Here is a 25,504-nt window from a genome sequence, read left to right as displayed (position 1 = left end):
TAACAATATTAAATTTTTTTTATTTTATTTTTAAAAATTAAATTAAATTTAAATTTAAAATTTACAATAATATGTAAAAAATACATTAAAAATAAACTATAAAATTACATTAATTAAAATATATCCTAAAAATTAAATTAGATATATCATCTTCGATGTTTCACGATCTCCTTTACACCATTCGTTTATGTATGGCCAACCTCATTCACGAAGTGTCGGTGTTTAAAATTTTGTGGTTCAGGACATCATACTTCACTTGTTGTAAAACGTTGAGGAGGTTAACGGCCTTTCCAACGTGCATTTCCACTTGTCTGGGGTCGACGATGGCTCACCTTGCTTCTCTTTATCTTTGTTGTTCTTCTTTGCCACCTTTTGGCTTGTAGACCTAGTTGTGATGCTCGGTTCGGAAGACGTCGTCATGTACCCCCTTCGGAGGTATTCTTCGTCCATTTCAAAGAATGGACGTCTCCACCGACAGAAGCAAATCGTTCAGATTCGAAGAGGATGCACCAAACCGAGAAGTATTTGTAGTATTTAAATGAATAGGGGTGAGCTGAATGGGGCAGAAAAAGCGGATCGTCCTGATCTCATACATTGGAGTCTCATATTGGTCTTGTACAAGACCACCTTTAGTTTATATGAGAATTTATGAAATCGATAAAAAAATTTTGGAGTACTGATATTGGAGAAAAGGTATTGTTACAAGTGTATTGTTAAGTAGATTGTGGATAAAAAGTGTAAATTAAAAGAGCAAAATTGTGAAAATTATATATGGGGTATTGTTCAAAAATAAAATATGCATAAATTTGATGGATGTACCAAAAAGAAAGAGTATGTATAAATATGGAAGACAGATAGAGTAACAAATTTCAATCGTACTCAAATAAACCTCAAAATAAATAAATAAATAAATAAATAAAATAAAAATAAAGAAAGAAACTAAAATGCATAAAGCAGAAACTAAATTTTTGGCAACATTATGGAAACCAACGGCGACTCCAAACACCCAAACCATAATACGACGAAAACAAACACACATCATTACTCACTCCTGCTGTGGCGGCAGCTCCCTCTTTCAGGTACTTCTCTCTCTCTCTCCAATTTGTATAATTCAGATTCTCCATTAAGATCTCACTATGCATGTCACTGGTTTTTTCTCTTCCAAGAAAAGGAAACGGCTGTTTGTATAATTTCAAGTGGGAATGACGTTTATACTGCATAAGATCCGATTAACCAAATGGGGTTTCCTTGCAAATAAAAATCTTAAATTCTCCGTCACTCTTCACACCGAATTGGAATGAAAGACTCGGTTTTTAGGATTGTGCATGCGCTGCACATGCAAGAGTTGATCATCACAATTCACAACCAACACTACAGTTTTCAGCAGTTTTTGAACGTGCATGCAATTTTGATACTCTGCGTTTGCGTTGAAATGCCTAGTTTTGTGGGTTTTATGTTTATCTCTCAAGGTTTTTTCCCCAAATAGTTTATTATAATTTCTGTGTGGTTCGTCTTTAATTCTGAGTCCTGTATCCCTTTTTTATTTCCTCGAGTCTTTTTTACCCTGATGAATTTGAAAATTTCTGAATTTTCCACTGAATTGAATTTGTGAGAATTTGGAATAGTGCATTGAATTCAGCTTTTGGCATCCCACTTTTTATATTGTCCTTTTGTGTGTGTGTTTAGTAAGAGGATAGAGAGATTAAATTTCTCTTTCCAATTTTCATCTCTCTCTTGTGCAATTAATTCTTTTTCTAAGTTGTAAGTTCTTTTTCAAGAAACTCTTTGTATCATATCTGTAAAAAGGATTTTGGGAGTGATGAGGTTGAGACCATGTTGATTATAATTTCTTGTATAGTATTTCACTTACATATGAATCATATCTGTAATGGATATTGGCATTCATGTGGTACACCAAGTCCAACTATGTCAATTGCAATTCTTTTATATGATCTTATCATTGCTTTTACTTGGCAATAACTATTGATTCAGCTTATATGTCCACAAATTTCCTTCTGAATGAGGCAATAACAAATACATCTTGCATTTTTTGGCACGTGGTTGCCGTTCTATGTAGAGGTAATTGATAATGGAATATGCTTAATTGGTATTGAATGATTTTATTAGTGATGTGAACTTACATGTCAAACTTTTACTACTAGCCCTTGTGATTTCATCTCTGTCATAGCTCAGTTTTACTTTAGCTTTCTTCATCTCCTTTCAGTAAAATCCTTTTTTGAGTTGCATAGCTATTTTATTTCATGTGCAGGGTAATGGATACTGGAGGTAACTCTTTACCGTCTGGAGCAGACGGGTCGAAAAGAAAAGTGTGCTATTTCTACGACCCTGAGGTTGGAAATTACTATTACGGCCAAGGTCATCCGATGAAGCCCCATAGAATGCGCATGACTCATGCTCTTCTCGCACATTACGGGTTGCTGCAAAACATGCATGTCTTGAAGCCAAACCCTGCTCGAGATAAGGATCTTTGCAGGTTTCACGCAGATGATTACGTCTCTTTCTTGAGAAGAATCACCCCGGAGACGCAACAAGATCAGTTGAGGCAGCTGAAGAGATTCAATGTTGGGGAGGACTGCCCTGTTTTTGACGGCCTTTATTCCTTCTGTCAGACCTACGCTGGAGGCTCCATCGGTGGTGCTGTGAAGTTAAATCACGGACATTGTGACATTGCCATAAATTGGGCCGGTGGGCTGCACCACGCCAAAAAATGCGAGGCTTCTGGTTTCTGCTATGTCAATGATATAGTGCTGGCCATTTTGGAACTCCTTAAAACGCATGAGGTACACAACCTTCTATATTCGAACTGTCATTTTTGGTAATTGACATATAAAAGTTTCAATCGAAAATATATTAATGACAATGCTTTGCTTAGTGTAGTATATGAGATAAAAGAGACTTGTAAGAGATCATGAATTCATGTGCTTGGTAATGGGGTTGATGCTTTCGATCAGCTTATATTCTCATATCCATGTGGTGTATGTTCCCATTGCAGCGTGTCTTATACGTGGACATCGACATTCATCATGGTGATGGAGTTGAAGAGGCTTTCTATATAACTGACAGAGTCATGACTGTTTCCTTCCACAAATTTGGAGATTATTTCCCTGGTACTGGGGACATACGAGATATTGGATTCGGAAAGGGGAAATATTACGCGCTTAATGTCCCGTTAGACGATGGAATCGATGACGAAAGCTATCAATCCTTATTCAAGCCAATTATTAGTAAGGTAATGGAGGTTTATAGGCCTGGAGCAGTGGTCTTACAATGCGGGGCTGATTCCCTATCCGGGGATAGGTTAGGCTGCTTTAACCTCTCAGTTAAAGGTCATGCAGAGTGTGTCAGGTTTATGAGATCTTTCGATGTACCCCTTCTTTTACTCGGTGGAGGTGGCTACACGATACGCAATGTCGCTCGTTGCTGGTGTTACGAGGTATCACAATTACTAATACTGTCTAATTGTTTTCCCTATAGTCAGAAATATCATCGTGCAAGCGAAGTCCATAACATTTTGCCACAGAGATTGTTACCATCCCTTATTCTCATTATCATCTTCATAGAAATATCTTGTTTTAACCTTTACAGCGAACCATTTTGATTCTTAAACAAACTCTTATCTGATTAATACCTAAATGTATAAGAAAGAAACATCTGCATACTACATACTGTAAAAGTTGTATGCTAAAAGGAATTTGTCTTTTAGTTATTGACACCATTATTGGGAAACTTGAGTTTGCTGGGCAGCTGCAATATTTTCCCAATATAGAAGAAAAATATACTTTTCTCGACTTGCAAAAAGAGCCGGAAGCAGTTTTCTTCTTCTGACCTTTGTCAATTGTCATAATTGATTTCTGTATTTTGAGCAGACAGGAGTGGCGCTTGGGATTGAGGTCGACGATAAGATGCCACAGCACGAATATATAGAGTATTTTGGCCCAGACTACACTCTTCATGTTGCTCCGAGTAACATGGAAAACAAAAACTGTCGGGACATGCTCGAAGAAATAAGAGCAGAGCTTCTAAAAAATCTGTCAAGACTTCAGCATGCTCCAAGTGTTCAGTTTCAGGAGCGGCCACCCGACATTGAACTACCTGAGGTATATTCTTTACACCCGATGATTTGTTCAGTTAGAAGGTTTTATCTCTATATGTTATGTTTTCAGTTTAGTTATTCTTGTAATTTTCCTTACACAGCTATTTGTTTTTACCTTAACTGAGCACGTTAAGTCTTATTAAGGATGTGTTTACGATTCCACCTCTGTAATATGTTGACCGGCTCCGAGCAGAGCTTAAGCTTGAAGAAACTCATGACACCAAGACTATGAAAATGATAGTACAGCAAATAAGTAATTGAAATCATGAAATGAGGAACTATAAGAATAGAAGAACTGTTATGATCATGAAGAATCAAATGATATTGATGTTGGCTACAACGAATTATGTAAATTTTCTGCTGCTGCAAATAGTCAATTGTTAATAAAATGTGTATATGTATGCAAGGAGAAATGGCATGTTTGATTAAGTTAGTTCTCATATAAGCTGTCCATGTAGGTTGACGAAGACGAAGAAAATAAGGATGAACGGAAACGCCCTGATTCGAACGTTAACATTGATTATGAAAGGTATAGTTGTGTGCTAAAAAAACCTCAGTGTTTCTGCTTATCATGATTTATCTTGTATATACAGGAATTCTACGCCTAGCAGGGTGAAGATGGAATTTGTTGAACCTATGGCAAACGACAAGGTATGTGTTCCGTAAGGTCTTAAATACAAAACAACAATTTATCGAATCTATGGTGAAATCTTGAAGCATAAACTAGATATTACATCATCTGAAAATGTAAGAGCTTCTCTGTTTCATTGTTTAGAACGACGAGGCCGTGGATGAACTTGCTCGAAAGATAGATTCAACACTTGCGCCTACAAGCTCAAAGGTACGCACCATACTTTCATTTTCTAATATGCAATTTTCATGGCTTAGCAATCAGAATTGGTGTTGTTCCATAACAGGGCTCAATGGCAGCTGCAGAAGTAGATGGCATGCAATATGTTAAGCTCGAGAAGGAGAACACGAAAACCCTACTCGATGAGCTTGCCCAGATGGATCAGCATTGACCTTTCATCGATTTGAAAAGACAGATCAGACAATGAAGTGCAACTCAATTGGTAGGCAGTTTAGATTGCATGCATGGGAAGTGGAAAAATTGTCCTACCGCGTGGGCAGGACAATATGCAGGTCGTAGTGAAAGTCCTAAGATTATTCTTGAAGTTGTAGCGGATTATGATATTTGGATATGGATTATTATTTAGCTGATGGTATAAATCTTAAATGGTCTACCCTTGTGCAAACAATTCACGAGCCTCGTACTCCGAAGACAAGGCATTTTGCAATGAAACAAGAAGCATGTCGAAAAGACGTCCAACGTGCATTTGGAGTTCTTCATTCACGTTTTGCAATTGTAGTAGGACCGGTACATTATTGAAATAAAGAACTGCGCTACATGATATAATGACTACCTGCATAATTCTTCATAACATGATAGTTGATGATGAACGCAATCTTAGTGCTCCAATTGAAGTCACGGTAGAAACGCCACAGCTGGATGTCGAAATGGTGATGGATGAAAGTACTCGATTTCAAGCGTCCATGTCTCGATATGACAAAATAAAGATGCTCATGTGGAACTTTGGAATGCATTAATTGATCATTTGTGGGAGGAATATACAAATTTCGAATCTTGAATGATAATCTACTTTCTCTTAATTTAAATTCATGTCTAGGCATAAGTTTTTGTAATATGGAGTATTAATTATGTAATTTTTTTTCAAGTTCTGTAATTTTCTTTTATTTAGTAAACAATTAATTTAGTAATTTTTATTTATTTATTAATACTCGTATTATAATCTAACAATACCTTATTCTGTTTAAAAATATTAATTATAAAGTTATTATGATCTAACGTGGAATTTTAAAAAAATATATAGATGTGATTGTAAAAGCATAAAAGTTAATATGTGAAGAAATATCTAAAGACTAAATTTGCGAGTTGGAGTAAAATGAAATTACTGTTTGATGTAACATTAATGTAGTTGAAGTAAAACATCAAAAAATGTAAAGAAAACACGTGGCTTAATCTCCTCCCTCTTTGTTCGCGCCTTAGTGAGGTGCACTCTATAATAAATAAGCTGCAGCGGTTACAATAGAATCAAGTTTCTCTCACACATTCAACAACTCACAACTTCAACGCCATGGATTCTACTTCTGAAATTGGTATGAAAACCCTTTCTGTTTCATTTTCTTGATCCATATCTACTTCCATATCTTGCAAGGTTGCATTTTTGTTTTATGATTTCTACTTCTTCCTAAAAATGGCAGGTGCATTGATCATCGAAGCTGGTGCTAGTGGAGACCTTAAAAAACTTAAAGGTGATCATCATCATCATCATGTCATTGTATTCTTACTTTTTTTTTTCTTAGATTTTCATTTTTGTTGTGTGATCGCAGAGATGAGAAGGAAGGTTGGTGATGACACAGAGTTGAGGAGAATATGTGATGTATACACTGACTTCTCCACAGGCCGGTGTGTGTTGCATCACGCTGCTGAAATCGGACATTTTCAGATTTGCAAATTCTTGATTCACAACCTCAAAGTCCACATCGATGCCCGGACTTTCACCAGTTCTCTCTCTCTCTTCTTGGGATATGATTCTTGAATTGTTTTTTCTGGGATTATGTTTTCTTCGTGACTACCAATTTTCTTTTAATATTTTTTCAAGCTTAATTTTTTATTCATCCATTAGTTACTAAGGGTGCGTTTACTTCGGTTGTAAAATTTTCATTGGAAAATGATGGATAAGAAAAGATGAGAAAATACCGTAGGATAAACATTTGAGAGAAAATGAGTGAAAACGGGTTGGCTGAGAAAATATTCCACCGTGCCCGAAGAAAATTTTCCATCATAGTAAATATGTGAAAATGGTGGAAAATGGACGAAAATATACTTTTTCTCTCATTTTCCATCGAAGTAAACGCACCCTAACTCTTTAACCTGCTTCAGGGGATACTCCTCTGATAGCAGCTGCCAAAGGGGAACATGTCAAAATCGTGGAGTATCTCATCAACCAAGGTGCTTCAGTTAGTTCAGCAAATTCAAAGGGATCCACTGCGTTGCATTACGCAGTTCTGAAAGGTCTGGTTTTGTAGGTTGCTTGTGTCACATTTTTGTGAAAGACTTTGCTAATAGTGTTGTATGCTAATTTCTTGGTTTTGTTTCAGATAACAGGGAGCTTATGGAATTGTTGGTGACAAAAGGTGCTCTTTTAGAGGTTGATTCTATGGATGGAACACCTTTACAAATCGCTCTATCTCGTGTAAATGTCGAGACTGTGAAGTTTCTGCTGTCTCATGGCGCGAAGGTTGGCAGGCACGACCTTGAGTTGCACTGTTTTGCTTAAGAGAAGTCTTGTCGAAATATTGTTTGTTTTTGTCATGGCATTACTTGTCGTGTTAGGACACCAGATTTTGTTTATTTCTATAACTTGTAACTGATTTTGGTTTTGAATGTGGGAAAGAGTTTGATATATTTCTTTTGATTAATCTATTTGCTGCTTTCTATTTTGCAGCCAAATATATGTTCTCTAGTTTTGGAGTCCCCTCTTGTACTAGCAATCAAGGCTCACTCATTCGAATGCTTCGATTTGCTGCTTAAGGTACCTCTCTTGTCTAATTTGTTGTTTGAGTTTGATATCTAATTATGTATTTGAACACTGTTATTACTTGCACAATCAGCCTACCATTGAAAGATTCACTTGAAGAAGTTCTAGTTCATCTCTTTAGCTGTCGTTTATTTCAAATTTCTTCTTGTTTTCACCATCGTTTCATTTCGTGGGTTAAGTCCTTTCCCATTGCAGGCTCGAGCTGACCCAAATATGTATATCGTTGGATTCAGCCCTTTGTCGTATGCAGCAAAAGTAGGCGACACGAAATTTCTGAAGTCTTTGCTTGATGCTGGAGCAGATCCGAATTCATCTTTGATAGTAAATTTCTATCTCTTGTGATATTCTCAGTCCATCTCTTGTTGCAGACATCCTACACCACCTCAATCTGTCAAACCAATTCGTTGTCGTCTAATCTTTTCGCCACTTGATGAGTGATCTCTCAACTACTCTCTTTTCTAGTTGGATCATCAAGAATATAAACCTATTGCTCTACAATGGCAACTTTCAGGGTCATGTGAAAATCATTGAGGATGCTGCTCTGGTGCGTGATCGTGAAGGCGTTGAGATTCTGTTTCCACTGACTCGACCGATGAAACATTATCCAGAATGGACCGTTGATGGCATAATGGACTACTGTCGTTCTGAACGAGCTAAAACAGAGGTCTGAAACACTATACAATCAAGCAACTCTCTGATCTCTTTCTCTGTCTCATCACATATCTTGCAGAGAGACGAGTATAAGAGGCTTTGCTTGGACGCGCTGGACAAGGCAGGGCACGCTGCGATGGACCTCAAGCAATACAGACGTGCAATTGTATATTTTCTAACAGTGAGTCCTCATACACTTGGTTCATAGTGAAGTTGATCATATAAATCCCTGACCATGTGTAGTAAGACTTGTCGTTGTGAAGCGTAGGCTCAAAAATTTGATCTGTCTAACCCGAAATGGGCATCAAAGCGGAGCCTGTGTCATGCGCATGGGAATAAACGCGTGCTTGCGTTGTACAGCGCTGAGGAATGCATTAGAATCGAGCCACGCTTCCCCTACCCTCACCCCGGAGGAGACGGGGCTGCTGCAGCTGAGATATTGAAGGTATATTATATGATCATCAAGCTCCATATCTGCAGAGTGATTGTTGATTCATCATCTGAGAAACTAGTGTTTGTGTTTGTGAAGAGATTCTTCTTGGAAAGCCTTTCTTTCACGTTGGAACCTCACAACCAAAAAATCAATGATGCATTTAGGTAACTATTCATTTTTCTAACCAAGATTAAATACATTTTTGTAACTAAATACTATGTTTTGGTTGTTTTGGTGGCAGAGTTGCTTTGTTTGATTACTTTGCTTTGTTGTATCTGATGAGCAGCCCGGAGGAGATTTTGAGTTTTACCCAAATGTCCTGACATTGGATCATGTAACATTGCAAATATTGTTGCATTTTCTATTCTTTTTTTTGTTAAAATGGAGCCAAAACCAAAATAGGAGCTGCCTGCTGTTGATTATATTTGGTTAGAATTTATGTTTTTGGGGCAACAAAGACATTGGAAGATGGACTAAAGATTGGAATACATATGGGGTTAATAGTGTTTTATGTCCCGAACTTTCAGCGTTTTCCATAAAATGTCTCGAACTTTCATTTTCTCCTCAAAAAGCCCGAACTTTTAGTTTTTTTCCATAAAATATCTCAGTATATAAAATTTGAAGATGAAAAGATGATTAAAAAAAGCCCAAACTTTCAACGTTTTTCAACAATGGTGGTTCATAATATGATTTTCCAACAATAACGGTCCCCAAAATATTTCTTTCGACGAGATAATTCATCTTTTTGTCACCAAATTTTGTGTAACGGGACATTTTATAAAAAAAAAACTGAAAGTTCGGGGTGTCTTTTAGATGAAAATGAAAGTTCGGAACATTTTATGAAAAACGCTGAAAGTTCGGGACATAAAACACTATTAATTTACATATTATGATAAAACCTTTATCAAGTCATATATTTTGGACTAGAAAAATTATTTTTAAATGAAGGTCATTCTTAAATGCAAGTCGAAGATTTTTTTTTCTTTTTTTGAAAAAAAAGGTTGAAAAGAGAAATTAGAAGAAAAAAAAATGCAAATACGTATTTGTGTTGCTTGTTTGCATGCAGTTAGTCAAATGCAAGTAGTCCATAAACGTGAAGTAGGGGTCTCGCAGAACTGAAGTGCGCCAGGATTCCAACTAGGAAACAAAATTGAGTGACTTTTGCAATAAATTATGCTTAAATATTTATCTTCTTGTATTTTTATATCCTAGTTTCTAGATGCTCAATTGGCCTTTGGTCAACCATTTGCATTCGTATGGTCTCCAATCAATATAAGTATTTTAGAAAGAACTTGAGGTGACTTATTTTTTATTTTTATTTTTTATATTTCGTATGCAATGGGACCCCACCACATTTAATATGCAAATTCCACCATTTCTTCTTCGCCAAGGTCGCCGAAAATGGCCTGTGAAAATAAGTAACGATCATTTGAGAGGAGAGTTTAATTACACCGAAATTGGAACATCGGAGACTTGATTGATCTAATGTCGAGTATAATTAAGGGGCTAAACGTCATAGAGTTGTAATTGCTACTTAACCCTATTTCATTAATATTGCAAACGCATTCGGTAAGCCATATCGACTTTCAAGAGTCGAAAAATGAATGAGGGTACAATTGATACAAAATCAATAATTCATGATTTTAAATATACTTAGTGTAATAATAATTTAAAGTTTAAATTAATATTTACATATCGTATATCCCACGAATACAATACTAATTGGCCAAAGAATTTACTCCATCCATCCCATAAATTAGTTCATTATTATCTTAAGCGAATTCTTATACAAAGAAAATTGGTTTTGTTTCCATGCCACTAAAACTTCCGCTCAAGGAATATAATTTAATTTGCAATACTTTTTTGTTTGTTTAATAAAATCGACGGTGCTTGCGACAACGATTGTAAAATAATGAAATAAAGTAACAAATAAACTATTATGCAGAATAGGCATTTCCACACTTTTATCAAATTCCAATACGAAAAGACAATAAAAAAGGGGAAATTAAACCCCATGTATTTTGGCATGCACAATTGGAAGAAATTTTGAATACTGACACATTTCCTAATCGTCTCAATGTAGACGGCAAAGACTTTGAATAAATCGTAGAAAATAGCAACTTCATTAATTACTTTATCACAATTCACAATATATATACGACTTCTAATCATGTTTAATTTAATGAAGCAACCACTCACTGCCTCTACTCTCCTCCTACCATAACCTTCACCCTTCATTCTTCATCAAGGAAACATAAACACACACATACATATATAGTTATGGGAAGATTGAGTGATTTCAAGTTTTGGGAAGAAAGGTTACCGGTTGCTCGTCACGGCTGTGAGGATGAGCTGTTTGAATTCCAAATGTGTGGAGAAGATCAACTCGGAGCATCGTCTCCTCTGCTGTGGAGAAGACCAGAAACCTCCACTTTGCTGCCGGAGAACCACCAGTATAGCTGTCTCTCTCCAACGTCCCGGTTGAGGGCAATCGTTGATAGTAGAAAGGAGCTCATGGAGATGCTCAAGCAGATGCCCGAATCTTCTTATGAACTGACACTCAAAGACATAGTAGAGCAGCAAGACAAGGAAGATGCGGTAGCAGAAGAAGACAAAGTGAAGCATAAAATCCCGGTGAGGGCAAAGAGTGCCAACACTAAGCAAATATGCAGGAGCGAAAGCATGGAGAGCGAAGTGTTCCTACTAAAGATGTTCTTACCTGTATCTCTTAGTTCGAAGAAGAAGAAGAAGAAGAAGGCCAAGCCGAGGAAGCACTCGAGAGAGGCGCCTGAGAAACAAGCAAATAAAGAATGGTGGAAGATTATATATCTAGCTATAACAGATTATCAGAAGAATGCAAATATCATCAGAAAGAGTAATATTAGTAACCTAACCAGGTATGCCTTCCCTAATCTTTTCTCTTAGCAGTAGAATTCATCCCTTTTTTTTGGCATAATTTAAATAGGCTATGGCAATAAAAAAATTGGAAGAAAATGTAAAGAGCCTCAATTATGGGAATGTTTAAAGCTAAAGACATAATGGTTTATCACTGCACAGTCATCTGTTAGTTGGTTACTAAATCAAGAAAATGAACCTAATTCAAAGCACAAAATAGACTTCAGACTATATAAATGAATATGGAGAACGGGAATATAAATGAATTTGCAGAATGTATAAAGAATAGGACTAACATTATCAAATCGAAACATGATCTTGCTGTCGTTAAAGAATTTAATTAGCAAAAGCAGCTCAAAAAAGGGCACATGGTCACAATTAGCAAACCCCATAGATGTAAGCAGTTGATAGCCTCTTGTACTTATTTAAACTCCAACATGATACAGTTTGGTTTAGAATAACATGATACCTTGTCGATGTCTTTCAGCGAGAAGAAGAAATACAAATCAGAAGGACAGAGAGGGTGCCTGTTCTGGACAAGTTCACAGAGCTGCAAAAGTTGATCGTGTAGATCAAGCACAGCAAGCAGCATATATTTGAAATGCCGCACATCCAGATGCTGCTAAAAAATTTCAAGGTACCAGCAGGCATCAGCTGGAACGCTTCCCACCAAACGTATTGAAAGCTGACTTTATTTGTAGTCACAAATATTGTACCAGTAGGTTGCAAGCAGACGCGTTCAGTTGCTATGTAGTAAAGCCACAACTAGTACAGTAGAGAGAGGGCCAACAGGTTTATAAGTATGACAGTGGCGATCAAGCACAACTAATACTTTTTTTTAGACAAATCAACTCCAGAATTTACGTATTGTTCAAATTCCATTTCTAGTTGTAACAAATGAAAATACAAATTGTCACAAGAACCTTTACTAGCAGTTGCAATTCACATCAGAAGATGCTGCCTGAGAGATATTTCCATTTCCTACATTTGAAACAAATCCACTGATGCACTGCTAGATTCGGTTCTCCAACTACCGAGCGTCAGTTGAAAAAAAATCTAGAGCTATCAACTTCTGACACTGTAATGAACATGATAGACGCCAGTAATTTTCATAACACGAAGACATGTAGTCAGGATCCTTTGAAATTCTATGCATCATCTTCAGTGTCATTTAAAATAGCTCCTCTTACTTTAGACCTGCCAAAGGAGATTCTTGTCATCAAACTAGATTCTACACAATTCATCTAACAATCGAGAAACAGATAGTAACCTGCGGTATGTCGGTGCAACACGGGTAGTTCTTTTTCTTGAGTTTGTGTCAGAAGCAGTTTCCTTGTCTGCTACAATTCAAGCACAAAATGTAGAGGGGAAAAACATGCAAGTCCAAAATATTAGACATAAGAGAGCAAATTACTCTAAACAAGGCAGTTTACAGCTACATTCCTAAAGTTGGCCATGGCAAAAAATATATACAACCCAAACAGTTGAATCTTATAAATAAATACAAAACATAGCTCCATCTCTACATTACCATTATGTACCGATCACATGATCTGAAGTTCTGAACTGCTGATGCTTCATTGATAGCTGGCTTGTAGTTATTACATTAAGATTTAAAACAATTAAGAGGCAGGGAGGATAAGTTTAATCTTGTCAAATAAGCTCGTGTTTGTTGAACTGTAATAGTTACTAGTTTCATTGCTCAAATATATTGTAATAAATTGTCAGAAGGGTCTAGCAAATCCATGCAGATAACATCAAATGTTCAAAACTCTAAGCTGGTGTTCGGTTTGAAGGATTAGATAAATTTAGGCTTATTATATGTTATGATATGTTGTTTTGTTAGATGGACGCGGCCCATAACTTAATCTCGGGACAATACCACGTAGGATTAGTCATGGCTTATGAGTCTTGGCTTCCCCTATGACAAAATTTATCTTGGATAATCTTAGGCCCACTTAATCTTGAGTAATCTCGGGCCAATATACTCTCGAGTAACAGAACATACCCTAAGGAGTAGATCACATCCGTAACAGATCTGGTAATTAGTAATCTCTTTTGTGTTTTCAGGAGATCTATTAGTAGCAACACGATTATATTTCTAATTAAGGCCCAGACAAAAAAGTTTGGAGCCTTTTCAAGCTCAAGAAACAAGCAAATGCAAAGAGCTACATGATAAATAAAGTCTATAGGAATTGTTGATGCCATATTCAGTCATCTATGCATGTTTGATCATAAATGGTGAAGACACTGGCTTCCATCTGGAACAGAAAGTTATTCATAAAGAAAATGAAGGATAAAAAGAAAGGCCAATGAGCTTTCTTTCTTGAAGAACTGATACCTGGTGACTCTGCTGAAATCACAACAGACGTAGAACCTGAGTCTTTTCTGTCATTTATCTTCTGTGACTTGTGCTTTCCTGAATATAATGTCATGTTCAATTGCTTCTGGAGATCAACGTTCTTCTCCTGAGATGTGTTGAGTAAATATCTTAAAAAAAACAAAACCCAAACCACCAACTTGGCAACAAGTATGGCAATCATCAATGTGACAAGAAATGGGAAGTGGGTTCAACTTTTTCATATAAATAGATATTGGATGAGACACAGAAACCAGTATGTAGCAAGAAGAAACTCTTAACCAATTTTTATTGCATATAGCTACAAGAGTCTGAAAGAATCCAGTAAAATTATATTAAATTTGCTATGCACAATAAGCCTAAATACAACAACCTTAACAAGTGCAAACATATCTACTTGGTTCACGCCAGAAATTGTAAGAAACAACAATACAATGACATCCAAATCAAATGAGCATTCAGCCAAAATATAAAGATCAATTAAATTTGTTACAGGAACCACTCTTTGGGCAGCAACAAAAGAGTACCTGTTCAGTAGCTAGAACTTTTTGCAAGTGATATTTGCTCCCTTTCTCTGAAGCATAAACACACGGAGATTTTTAGCATTTCAAGTAATAATAACAATAAATTCAATATTAACACAGGAAGATACCCATAGGTCACTGAACATATGACATAAGCCCATTACATAAATGATAACAGTATGTAATGCATATCTGTCACACCAAACTATATTGGATGAATAAGTGAATGATCAAAGAGCTTGCGTATATTATTACAATGGAAACAACTGATTAGAAATGCTCGTGTAATGAATTGGTAGAGCAGATAGTTCTATGCAGTCATTTATAATCTTCTCCTCCTACAGCTGCCTGCCTACTTAATGTGAGTTCGATAAATTACTCCCATGTGGACCAACTCTGGGACGATAATTATAGAGAAAAAGGTGGTGCTTAGTGTCGGCATTTGCAACTGTAAGGGAAAAAATTACTACAGATTACACATTCCATGACCAATGAAGATTCATTTACCTTGATCTACGGAATAAATAGAATTAAACACTGGAAAGGATCTAGTAGTAAAACTTATCATCAAATAAACTTAAAACAAGTCAATAAAAGGTAAGCTTCTGTTGTTTGGTAGTAAGGATTTAAAAAAAAAAAGTAAAATCAAGAACCATACACTGCCAGATGCCATAGATAACAATAGTTTTTGTTTAAAAGAATAGTACTCTTTGGGGGAATTTACTTTCGAGTGATAGGCTAGATTGATAAAAGTAAAACATAGGATTGAGTATTTGAAGTATAAGATGGTCAAACAAGTTCAAAATTAATCAATCCATCCTATCGCTCAAAGTTAACTCCCCCTTTGGGGAGAATTGTTAAATAACCCATGACATTTTCCTTATTTTGCAAATTCAACATGACTTTTAAACATTCAATAATAGCACCATCTTTGAATAGAAAATTCATCATCCCCAACCTTTTCAGCATCAAAACACAGTACATTTGTAAAACTTAGGGACAATTTTCAGTGAAAAACTAAAGATGTTGAATTTGCTATAATAATGGTGATGCTATCATTGGAATGTTTTATAGTTCAAGTTAAATTTGCAAAATAGGGCAAAAGTCATGATTTATTCAATTATTAACCCTACTTTTTCGTTTTCAAAAACTGCATGCTTCGCCAACATGGAGTCTTAAGCAATTTAAAATCCAAGGAAAAGAGAAACAGGGATAACTTATGTCAAGTTAGATCATAGTCATGACACATCTATATAAGCAAAAGAAGAAAGGTGTGTCTGAACCACAGACTATACATAGATCAGCTTTAGGAAAATTACAAAATTCAGGCAGGCATACTGGGTTTCCTCTATCCATCAGCAACAAACCTCAAGCCTTGAGCGTAATTCTTCATATAGTCGTTAAATTGGCCTTCCATTTTCTGAACTAAATTTGAGAGAAGAAGATGGAAAAGTGAGAGAAGAAGAGAGAATTGTTGTGTTGGATATAAAAAATGAATTAGGGAAAGTGGCATTTATCGAGGATGAAAGGAATAAAAATAAATAAAACTAATAATAATAACAAGAAAGAGTTGTTTGCTTCAAACGGTCAGATTTTAAAAATAAAAATAAAATTAAAAAAGGCAAAAAAGGGTAAGATGTTTTGAATTTTAATTTTTTTATATTATTTTAAATGGGGCGCGTGTTTTACACGCGCCACACCCTTCGTCCAAACCGAGCCGGCACGCTCCATCGTAACCAGCACGAGGCGGGGGGTGCGCCACCGCGCGGCCGCGCACAGCGCGCCGCATCGATGCGGCTCGGCCACCCCCCATTCGAGGTACTCTAGTGCTTTCTCAAAATAGGCATCAGAATACAAAAACATCGATGCAGCTCGGCCACCCCCCAAGATATTATCTCGGGCTTGCATTTATAAAGTAACTTAAGAAGCAGAAAGGAGAATAATTTTCCATAGCACATGCAAGTGGTAATTAATGAAAAAGGCAAGATAACTACAGTAAATTTATACAATAGCAAATCAGCTCGAAATGCAGAATCATATGATGCATCAGTGGGTGAGTTAGCTTATTTTACATTTTTACTTGAATGGAATTCCTATTTCTATATTTCCCGTGGAATGTCAAATTCTTTCCTATGTTCTTGAACATCAGATTGTTCTTCTTTTCATTAGCCAAATGACCACGGGATTATTCCATTATGTTACATTATTACTCTGAAGCTCATTTCAAACTCGTACCACCATCCCGTATTAAGAAAAAGTAAAAGTTGGTATATACATTAAACAACATTGGTAGCAGATGTTGCTAGTAAACAGCCCACCTGAGAAAATAAAAGTTTTTTTTTTGATGTGTAGAGGAGAAAAGAAAACACAAAATCAGATATTAAGAAAAAAAGACTCCAACCAATGAGCTAATCCTCAACTAAAGAAAAACTTAACCATCTTTTTGAGTGGTATTAACTGGAGCTATGATTTTGTAGGTGGAATTTACTAGTAGATTGAGATTATGAATACTTCTATGCAATTTAATCAATACAAGACCTTCTGCAAGTGAACTCTGAACGTCCTTGAATTCATTGTACAGTTCCAGCGAAAGATTGGCCATTGCCTCATTAGCAGCACCATCAACAAGCTTATGAAGAGAAAACAAGATCCGTGGCATTCCTTTTGCTTTTTGGGAAATTAATTTTGCCTGAGAAGCACCTAAAATCACAAAGGACATTAGGTATATGATATATCTTGATGCATATATTTTAGAAGATACTCCTACCATCTCTGAAAATTGTGGTCTTATTACCATATCGGTACGTCCCTGAAAATTGTGGTTTTTCCTTTATTTAGAAACCCCACAAACTTATACTAATAAAAAAAAACTATCCCCACTCACTATTTACAAAAGGTGTGAGGCCCAATCTCCACTCAAAACACAACTACCACACTTTTTGTTTAAAACCCGTGCCATCTCCATTGCACCATAATTTTTAGGGACGGAGGGAGTACATCAAATCATAAACTGGGAACAGAAAATATATTTCAAGTATTTTCATGTTACAATGTCATCGCTAGCTTTCCACGTAAAATAAAATTGATTAACTATATTACTGTGGATTATATAGGTTTAGAAATAGTAACTACACGGAAAACAGCATAATTAGTAAATTTTGAAAGATCTTGTTAGGTACACGCTACTGCATTGCTTGATAAATAGTTTCTAAGAGAGAAAGAGAGACGTCTTTTTCATAAATAAATAAAGATCAAACAATTTGAGTTTCAATATCATTTTCCTGTTTTAAGTATCTAGTATGTTGCATGGAGGGATGTTTTTTTTTTAATATAAAAACAGATCAAACAATTTAAATCTCAAAAGTAAATAACAGAAACATCTCATCCACTACACGGGAAAGAGGTCCACAACTTTCCTCCTCAGTTCCCATTTACAGAAAACTGAGACCGTTCACCACGATGCTTGTAAATAAAAGATTAGAAGTATTGAATTACCTCCGAGTTCTGACACACCATCCATGACAAGCTTTACATCTCCTGATTTTAGGGAAGATGTGATGTAGTCAACAAACTCAGACCACGAGCCACCAATCCCGATATCATCCTTCTAAGTATATCAAAAAACAAACAGATAAAATGATCGCTTATGTCAGTGTTAATAAAGTATAAAGCAGTATGTAGAAGCATCTATCAAACTTTAATAAGGTCTTGTCTAGCAAAATATTCTCAGCTAGATCAGCTCACATATTGTTTTGGTTACATCTGCTATTAGACCAGGAAATGATATTATGCTTCTTAAACATACTAAACAAAACAAACTCAAGCACAACTAACATGCAATAATTAGTATAGTGACTCATCTCATATACTTCACCAAATACTCAGCATATGTCCGGTGTATTCAACCTCTTCACCTCTCCTTTCACAGTCCCCATAATATTACATATACAATCCAAATACCCCAGCAAGCCTTACCCGTAATATTCTCTCTCTTATAGTTGAATCCATAGTAGCACACTGACAGCTAACACGAAATAACATATTTCATTTGAGGTGAGAAAATGCATGATACGATACAAACCAAGCCACATTACATCCTTTGGAGTTACCCACAGGCCTCGGAAATTGAAACTAAGATCACAAATATAGCTTTAACAGCAGCATTTCCTAAATTTATAATCCTCGAGGCAACGATCATCAACATTACTAGGTGCATGTTACCACTTATAAACGTCTCTCAGAGGTAAATAATTGAAAGCAGAACTTGAGTAAACCAAAAGTTCTCAGTTAAATCTCTTGCAGTTTGAATTCACTTTAACTTATAATGATGTGCCATTGCCAAGAGAAAAAGTCATCCAAATAAAGGTAAGAGTTCACAACTATTTCGCAAATACTCTTATTTCACCCCATCTTTCAAGGCTGAAGCAAACCTAAACTGCGAAATCGCGTAAGGCCAATTTTGACATTGCTCATTACAACGCGAAAGACTGCAACACTAGTGTTTTCCAATAAAAAGAAAAAAAGAAAAAAAAAAAAACTATATTTTCTCTTCTTTTCTTTTTCATACAATTCGAGCTTCATCACTTGAATAATTGTCCTTGATTACTGATCAGTAACTAGAATAAATCCACGAAAATGTAATAGAAATCCGAACACTAGACTGGAAAAAGAAAACAAAATGAGAAATAATTTGAATTAAGAATATAAAACGGAAGAGGGGATGAAAAGATGAATGTACCAAGTCTTCGAGCTGTTGGCGAGACCTAATGGTCTGAAATGTATTGCACTGGAAATCGGTGGCGACGACTCGGAGCACCGAGCCGTCGTCTCCACTACGGTGCAAGTAATAAAGAAACGGGACACGCGACGAGGTTTGCTGCGGCGGCGCTGACGATTCCGCCACCACTCTTCCAAATATAGGATGCATTTCTTGAAAAGTCATGTTCTTTGTAAGATTGTTTGGCTTTAGCTCCCTTTTACTTGAAATGCCCTTAAGATGTTGACACGTTGCATGCAAATAAAGTGTTTTTTGTTTATTTTTTTTGTCCGCCGGTCCGGGTTTCAAATTCAATACCACCGATTCTTGGCTTCACTATTTTATGAAATACCACTTATCCCCCAAAATACTTACACGTGTCCCTAGAAATTGGCTAGACCTGCCTTTGTATTTTTAAATTTCCATAGGGCCACGTTTCGAACATCTGATATTTTTAGATGTATCTAGCAATTCAAGTTTTTACTTTATTAATTGATCGGCAGTATGAACTTATGTTAGATTATATAATTGTATTAATTTATTTTTCATTTTCTTTGAGTTTTATGTACGTTATCCTTATTTAATTTGACATTTAATTTGAGGTTTGTCGTATTGAATTTTTGGATTCATTCTTTTAGAAAAGTATTTGATAATCGTCACATTTAATGCAAATCTTGACGGTAGTCTTTTCTGGTATTATGTATGTGGACCATGGATTAAATAAGAACATTTAAATCATATTCACCTTTATACCTTTTGTAATAATTTTGAAATATTTTTATTAATTAATTGCCAGCCTGAAATCTAATTATATGGATGAATATTTTATAACCTTTTTTTTGGGGGGGGGGGGGAGCAGTGGGGTTTGAACCCGGGACCTCACTGTTCACACACAGGAGGTCGCACCGCTTGGTGTCCCCTTGGGGACTTATAACCTTTTATTTCTTATGCAATTAATGGGTAATGTGTATTCTGAGCATATAGGATTTCGATCTATCATATGTTAAAATGTTTATTTATATTAATTAGGGTTAATTGCATGAAAATACACGAACTTTAGTCATTTTTCCATTCTGCACACGAACTTTAAAATTTACATTTTAAACCATGAACTTTGAATTCGTTCCAATTTTTCCTTAAAATTCATTTCCGGTCATCGGAAATCTTACGTGTCCTTAATAGTGCCAGTTGGATGTCTGACGTGTCACGACAAACACGACGTCGTTTTAATCGCGGTTGTCAAAACACCGCGTTTAGGCATGTGACGACGTCGTTTTACATAAGTCTTTCGAATTAATCTCTTAGATTAGGGCATTTGCAATTTTACAACTGTAAAAACTAAGGAGACGCCATTTTCACCGAGGGTTGAAGGTCAACAGCTACAAGGAGATCCTTGACGAAGAGGTGGTCCCAGCTTTGGTGTAATACTTTAACATCAATGGCAGACAGGTAGGTCATTTTCAATTGCGCGCATTTTTTTGCTTTTGTCCAGTTGTTCGTAGGTAAACTCTGTAAAATTGTAGTCGATTTCCACGAATTAGGGTTTTTTTTCATGTTTAGATGTAGGAAAATTGGAGTAAATTGGAGTAATTTTGATGAATGCAGTTAGAAATGATTAATTCCTGAAATTTTTGCTATTCTTTTAATTCTATGCAGTGACGACGAATTTGGGATTTATATACATCATGGGGGGAAATTTACTACCGTGGGGTGTGCAAGAATGTATCTTGGGGGTAAGGCAGATCTCAGCATGCAAGATAGGGATAGATTTGGTTTCTTTGATTTAGAGGAATTAGTGCGTGAATTTGGGTATGCGAGGTGGGATTGCCTTGCTTGGAAAGCACCTAGGACACTTGCATTTTTTGACATACACAATGATGCTGATGTTATGAAAATGCTTAATATAAGTCTGTGCAAGAATAAATTTTGTAGTGTGTACGTAGACAAGGGTGAATTGGGTAGTGATAAAACTGTTGAACAGGGGAGTGAGAAGCCTTTGCAATTGGGGAAAGAGAAGCCATTAGAAATGGGGAAAGAGAATGCAGGTGAAGTGGAGAAAGGGAAGACAGTAGGAAAGGGGAAAGAGAAGTTGAGTAGACCCGAGAAGAAGAAGGTGAATAAGCCAGTGGGAACTTCTCCCATTACTAGAAGTAAGAAGGTTATAGATGAAGGACAAGGTACTGTTTCAGTAAGAACCTCTCCTATAACTAGAAGTAGGAAGGTGTTAGGATTGGGAGAGAATAGTTTGCCAGTGGAGACTACACCCAAGAAAAAGGGTAAGGAGAAGCAGGTTACTAGAACTTTAGTTGATGAGCCTATTATAGAAACAGACCCTGAGGATAGTGATTACATTCTTCCTGAGGATGGTGAACAGTATGAAATAGATGATTCATTAGGTGACAATGAACTGGGCTCTGATGATGAAGAGTATAGGGATGCTAGATTGAACCTAAGACTAGTGGAAGGGGTAGTACAAGAAAGAGAAGAGGGAGACTTGCCAGATGATGTATCTATGAGTGAGGGTGGGAGTGCTGATCCAAGGGGTAGTAACACTGAAGGAGATGGGGGAATGCTATCTGATTACATTGTATCTGATGGAGATGTGGTGTCTGATTCCACAGATGAAGAAGAAGGACCTAAGAGATTGCCTAGAATCATGTATGACCCTAGGTGCAATCACAAGGACTTGATAGTACAGATAGGGCTAAGGTTTGAAAATGGTTATCAATGCAAAGAAGCTCTTAGAAGCTGGGCTATACTGAAGGGTTATCCTATTCGGTTTAGGAGAGTTAGTAAAAAACAACTAGATACTAAGTGTAGACCACCATGTATCTGGAGGTGCTATGGGTCTGACATCAAAGACCAATGTACTTTTGCTGTGAAAGTGCTTGTTGGTGAGCACACCTGCCTTTTTGACATTCACAACAAGTTGGCAGATTACAAGTGGTTAGCAAAGCAATACATTGAGGTTTTCAGATTGAGGCCCTGCATGCAGGTTCAGGAGATGGCATTGGATGTCAACACTAGATTCTCTATACAACCCTCTTTGGGGAGACTGTATAGGGCAAAAGCTCATGCTTTAGAGCTCTTAAGGGGGTCAGTTAAGAAACACTACAATTCATTGAGGTCTTATATGTCAGAGTTGATGAGGGTGGATAAAGAAGGGAGGTTTGAGCTTCTATTAGGTGATGATTCAGTATTTAGGGGGCTTTATATTGGCTTCAGTGCATTAAGAAAGGGGTTCATGGAAGGATGTAGGAGAATAATAGGACTTGATGGCTGTTTTCTGAAAACCTATTTGGGTGGACAACTTTTATGTGCAGTTTCTAAGGATGGAAACAATCAGATGTTTCCAGTAGCCTGGGCTGTTGTAGAGGCTGAAAACGAAGAGTGTTGGAGCTGGTTTATAAAAATCTTGCTTGAGGACTTGGGTGTCACAGATGGTTTGGGGATCAGCTTCATATCTGATCAACAGAAGGTAATTTGTCTATTTGTTCATGTTGTTATATTATATCAACAGACTGCTTGAGTACTAACAACATTGTTGTAATGGTCTTTTGATAGGGACTACAAAATGCAGTGGCAAGTCTTGCACCATTTGCTGAACATAGAAATTGTGCAAGACATGTCTACTGTAACTGGAAGAAAACACACAAATGAGCAACACTAAAGAATCTTTTTTGGAGAGCAGTACGTGCATCATATCAACATGAGTTTGACTTAGCAATGGAGGAGATGAAAGCTGAGAGTCAGGAAGCACACACAGATTTTATGAACAGGGAATACCACAGGTTTTGTAGATGCTTTATCTCTACACATTGTCTATCTGATATGGTTGATAATAATGTCTCTGAGACATTTAATGGCTATATAGTGAAAGCTAGGGCTAAGCACATAATCACCATGTTAGAAGACATTAGAGTTGCTTTAAGGGGGAGACAGTACAAAAAGCTGGGGTTGGTGACTGATAGTACTGAAAAAATATGCCCAAACATAAGAAAAAAACTTGACAAACTGAGATATGATGCCAGAATGTGCCAAGCCTATCCTGGTTTAGGTGGCAAATTTGAAGTAAGCTGTTATGATGATAGGTTTGTGGTTCAGTTAGGTGAAAAGCATTGTAGTTGTAGGCAGTGGGATATCAGTGGGATACCTTGCAAGCATGCCATAGCAGCCTTGCATTTTATGAAGGAGGAACCCACAGAGTATGTGCATGAATGCTACTCTGTGGAGAAATACTTGAAGGCTTATGCATATGGCTTAGAGCCTATCAATGGGGAAAAAATGTGGCCAAAGGGTGTTGGTTATCCAGTGCAACCTCCATTGATTAGGGCTATGCCAGGAAGACCAAAAAAGAAGAGGAGAAGAGATGTAGATGAGAGGGATCCAAACAACAACACAAGGCTGAAAAGAATTGGGATTAAGATGACATGTCAAAATTGCCTTCAAGTTGGTCACAATGCAAGGTCTTGCAAAAACGAAAAGGTGGTCAGAGAAGAAGGAAATCAGGTTGGATTATTAACTTAAATTTGTAATCTGCCATTGTCTTAATTTTCTTACATGATAAATGATTGAATTTTACAGAAGCCAAGAGGTAGGCCAAGGAAGCATCCTCTCACATGCAGTGAGAGGCCTACAAAGGAGAGGAAGCGGCGCACCACAAAGAAAAATGCTACATCAGCCATGAATGAAGACACTGCTCCAACTCCTACCTCAACTGATCCTGCTTCTACTGGTCCAGCCCCCACCTTACATTCAACAACACATGCAAATGCTTCCACAAGCACAATCATGAAAGAAAGAAACACGGCCTTAAAAGGACTTGGGGTATATGTTGCTCAAGGGACAGGGAACATATATGTCAATGTATGTTCCAAAAATCATTTCAAAATACTTCCTTCACTTCATTTGCTACCATTTGTACTAACTCAAATTTATTGCTTATGTAGATGTCTTCAAGGAGTGCCCGAGGAACTTTCGTGCCACCTCGTCCCAACACAAGGTCTACAACCAGTGGAAGCCAAGCATCTGGAGTAGGATCCTCCAACACACAATCTGCTCCAACTGCCCCAACAGGGTCCGCTCCAACACAAGAATCACAAGGAACCTAAGCACTAGATCAGTCCATTTTGTGTTTGTAAAATGTTGATGAAACAAATTCAGTGACTGTTTGCAAATGTTATGTACTTTTAACTTATGAATACTGTTGTGTTTTTTGGTTGGCAGATCATCTTCTATCAATGAATCCTTATTTCAGTCACTATTTCTTATTGGCAGATGATTTGTTTTTTGTTTGCAAATTATAGTGTTAAACACAAAATGGCCATTTCACAGGCTTCAATATTCCACCAAATTCTGCTAATGTCATTACAAAGGTTCAAGATCATACAAAATGTCATGGATTAAACTACAATCTATCTAAACATTAGCCCAGCAAAATCAAAGAAAATGCCATCTCCACAACCTATCTAAACATTAGACCTAACACAATCACCAAAAGCCCAACAATGACAAGGCGTTGAACTACAATCTGTCTCTCAATTCCCTTCTTTGCAGCCTCCAGAATGGCGAGTTGCACTCTTACCTCATGATTATGCTTCAAGAAGACAGCATTTGAGTCAGAAATCTTGAAGTATTCCCCAATCCAAAAGTTGATCTTTTCACAGCAGTTCTCATGTACGAATGAAGAAGATGATGACCTTGGTTGAGAATCAACCCAATCAAAATAATTACACTACAACAAAATTGAAATAATTAACACAAGTGCAACAAAATCAAGAGGAGGCGAAGAACTAATCCAAATTAACCTACCGTTCCATAAGCGCAACAGTAAAATTCGCGCCCAGGATTCTTGGTAGTTCTTGAGATCTCTTTTTTCACCGGAGCTTTACAATGGCAATTCCGTGAGTTCATTTCTGAGTGACATTGGCTGGAAGTCGCAGACGATGAGGGCATTCCACCTGATTTGCTGACGAACCCTAGATTGAGCTACAAAATATGAATGAATTGGGATAAGTAATTCATATTTAACCTAAATTAAACGATTCAATGAGAAACGACGTCGTTTATCACTATTAAGAACGACGTCGTTTAACATATCGGACCGGCAGTTGTGAGTCACATTTCCGGCTGCCACATAGGCGCCACCT

General features: G+C 36.8%; 6 protein-coding genes and 1 long non-coding RNA gene across 8 annotated transcripts; 4 read left to right on the top strand and 3 right to left on the bottom strand.

Annotated features, from left to right (window-relative positions):
* Nucleotides 1–365: 365 nt before the first annotated feature.
* LOC130989989 (histone deacetylase 19-like) lies at nt 366–5,371 on the top strand. The gene is made up of 8 exons (XM_057914173.1): nt 366–1,079; nt 2,270–2,801; nt 3,014–3,454; nt 3,888–4,118; nt 4,573–4,643; nt 4,708–4,765; nt 4,890–4,955; nt 5,032–5,371. The coding sequence occupies exons 2-8, from the start codon at nt 2,274–2,276 to the stop codon at nt 5,134–5,136; spliced, it is 1,500 nt and encodes a 499-aa protein (XP_057770156.1). The 5' UTR covers nt 366–1,079; nt 2,270–2,273; the 3' UTR covers nt 5,137–5,371.
* An 828-nt stretch (nt 5,372–6,199) lies between these two features.
* On the top strand, nt 6,200–9,294 carry LOC130989990 (uncharacterized). Its single transcript, XM_057914174.1, has 12 exons — nt 6,200–6,292; nt 6,398–6,448; nt 6,527–6,700; nt 7,080–7,211; nt 7,298–7,437; nt 7,645–7,731; nt 7,933–8,058; nt 8,249–8,401; nt 8,468–8,569; nt 8,657–8,833; nt 8,918–8,985; nt 9,063–9,294. Exons 1-12 carry the CDS (start codon nt 6,271–6,273, stop codon nt 9,142–9,144), a joined length of 1,314 nt encoding a protein of 437 aa, XP_057770157.1. The 5' UTR covers nt 6,200–6,270; the 3' UTR covers nt 9,145–9,294.
* A 1,627-nt stretch (nt 9,295–10,921) lies between these two features.
* On the bottom strand, nt 10,922–11,671 carry LOC130989993 (uncharacterized). The gene is made up of 2 exons (XR_009090811.1): nt 11,541–11,671; nt 10,922–11,374 (listed from the first exon to the last, which is right to left on the bottom strand). It is a non-coding gene; the product is annotated as an uncharacterized LOC130989993 (long non-coding RNA).
* LOC130989992 (uncharacterized) lies at nt 11,102–12,666 on the top strand. Its single transcript, XM_057914177.1, has 2 exons — nt 11,102–11,718; nt 12,204–12,666. The coding sequence occupies exons 1-2, from the start codon at nt 11,102–11,104 to the stop codon at nt 12,277–12,279; spliced, it is 693 nt and encodes a 230-aa protein (XP_057770160.1). The 3' UTR covers nt 12,280–12,666.
* Nucleotides 12,576–19,662, bottom strand: LOC130989991 (uncharacterized). 2 transcript variants are annotated; one of them, XM_057914176.1, is made up of 7 exons: nt 19,338–19,662; nt 18,095–18,206; nt 17,138–17,299; nt 14,603–14,649; nt 14,058–14,184; nt 12,987–13,053; nt 12,576–12,913 (listed from the first exon to the last, which is right to left on the bottom strand). In XM_057914176.1, the coding sequence occupies exons 1-7, from the start codon at nt 19,539–19,541 to the stop codon at nt 12,865–12,867; spliced, it is 768 nt and encodes a 255-aa protein (XP_057770159.1). In that variant the 5' UTR covers nt 19,542–19,662; the 3' UTR covers nt 12,576–12,864. The 2 variants fall into 2 exon arrangements, with proteins under 2 accessions (XP_057770159.1, XP_057770158.1); XM_057914175.1 differs by having other exon boundaries at nt 12,987–13,056; nt 19,338–19,579.
* Nucleotides 19,663–20,384: 722 nt separating this feature from the next.
* LOC130989987 (uncharacterized) lies at nt 20,385–24,616 on the top strand. Its single transcript, XM_057914172.1, has 4 exons — nt 20,385–20,804; nt 21,012–22,833; nt 22,920–24,221; nt 24,305–24,616. The coding sequence occupies exons 1-3, from the start codon at nt 20,794–20,796 to the stop codon at nt 23,013–23,015; spliced, it is 1,929 nt and encodes a 642-aa protein (XP_057770155.1). The 5' UTR covers nt 20,385–20,793; the 3' UTR covers nt 23,016–24,221; nt 24,305–24,616.
* A 47-nt stretch (nt 24,617–24,663) lies between these two features.
* LOC130989986 (uncharacterized) lies at nt 24,664–25,342 on the bottom strand. The gene is made up of 2 exons (XM_057914171.1): nt 25,167–25,342; nt 24,664–25,089 (listed from the first exon to the last, which is right to left on the bottom strand). Exons 1-2 carry the CDS (start codon nt 25,308–25,310, stop codon nt 24,820–24,822), a joined length of 414 nt encoding a protein of 137 aa, XP_057770154.1. The 5' UTR covers nt 25,311–25,342; the 3' UTR covers nt 24,664–24,819.
* Between the last annotated feature and the right edge of the window lie 162 nt (nt 25,343–25,504).

Source organism: Salvia miltiorrhiza, chromosome 6 (assembly GCF_028751815.1).
Source record: "Salvia miltiorrhiza cultivar Shanhuang (shh) chromosome 6, IMPLAD_Smil_shh, whole genome shotgun sequence".
Taxonomy (NCBI): Eukaryota; Viridiplantae; Streptophyta; class Magnoliopsida; order Lamiales; family Lamiaceae; genus Salvia; species Salvia miltiorrhiza.
This window is presented reverse-complemented; position numbering and strand designations above follow the sequence as displayed.

Excerpts from the sequence above, each read along its gene's own strand:
- LOC130989989 (XM_057914173.1), top strand. The coding sequence starts at position 2,274 with ATGGATACTGGAGGTAACTCTTTACCGTCTGGAGCAGACGGGTCGAAA. Across the intron at positions 2,802-3,013 it reads AACTCCTTAAAACGCATGAG|CGTGTCTTATACGTGGACAT; the intron begins GTACACAACCTT and ends TTCCCATTGCAG. Across the intron at positions 4,644-4,707 it reads GTTAACATTGATTATGAAAG|GAATTCTACGCCTAGCAGGG; the intron begins GTATAGTTGTGT and ends TTGTATATACAG.
- LOC130989990 (XM_057914174.1), top strand. The coding sequence starts at position 6,271 with ATGGATTCTACTTCTGAAATTG. Across the intron at positions 6,293-6,397 it reads GGATTCTACTTCTGAAATTG|GTGCATTGATCATCGAAGCT; the intron begins GTATGAAAACCC and ends TAAAAATGGCAG. Across the intron at positions 8,059-8,248 it reads ATCCGAATTCATCTTTGATA|GGTCATGTGAAAATCATTGA; the intron begins GTAAATTTCTAT and ends GGCAACTTTCAG.
- LOC130989992 (XM_057914177.1), top strand. The coding sequence starts at position 11,102 with ATGGGAAGATTGAGTGATTTCAAGTTTTGGGAAGAAAGGTTACCGGTT. Across the intron at positions 11,719-12,203 it reads AATATTAGTAACCTAACCAG|CGAGAAGAAGAAATACAAAT; the intron begins GTATGCCTTCCC and ends GATGTCTTTCAG.
- LOC130989991 (XM_057914175.1), bottom strand. The coding sequence starts at position 19,541 with ATGACTTTTCAAGAAATGCATCCTATATTTGGAAGAGTGGTGGCGGAA. Across the intron at positions 17,300-18,094 it reads TGGTGTGTCAGAACTCGGAG|GTGCTTCTCAGGCAAAATTA; the intron begins GTAATTCAATAC and ends TTGTGATTTTAG. Across the intron at positions 14,185-14,602 it reads AAGTTCTAGCTACTGAACAG|GAGAAGAACGTTGATCTCCA; the intron begins GTACTCTTTTGT and ends AACACATCTCAG.
- LOC130989987 (XM_057914172.1), top strand. Across the intron at positions 22,834-22,919 it reads TCATATCTGATCAACAGAAG|GGACTACAAAATGCAGTGGC; the intron begins GTAATTTGTCTA and ends GTCTTTTGATAG.
- LOC130989986 (XM_057914171.1), bottom strand. The coding sequence starts at position 25,310 with ATGCCCTCATCGTCTGCGACTTCCAGCCAATGTCACTCAGAAATGAAC. Across the intron at positions 25,090-25,166 it reads ACTGTTGCGCTTATGGAACG|TGTAATTATTTTGATTGGGT; the intron begins GTAGGTTAATTT and ends ATTTTGTTGTAG.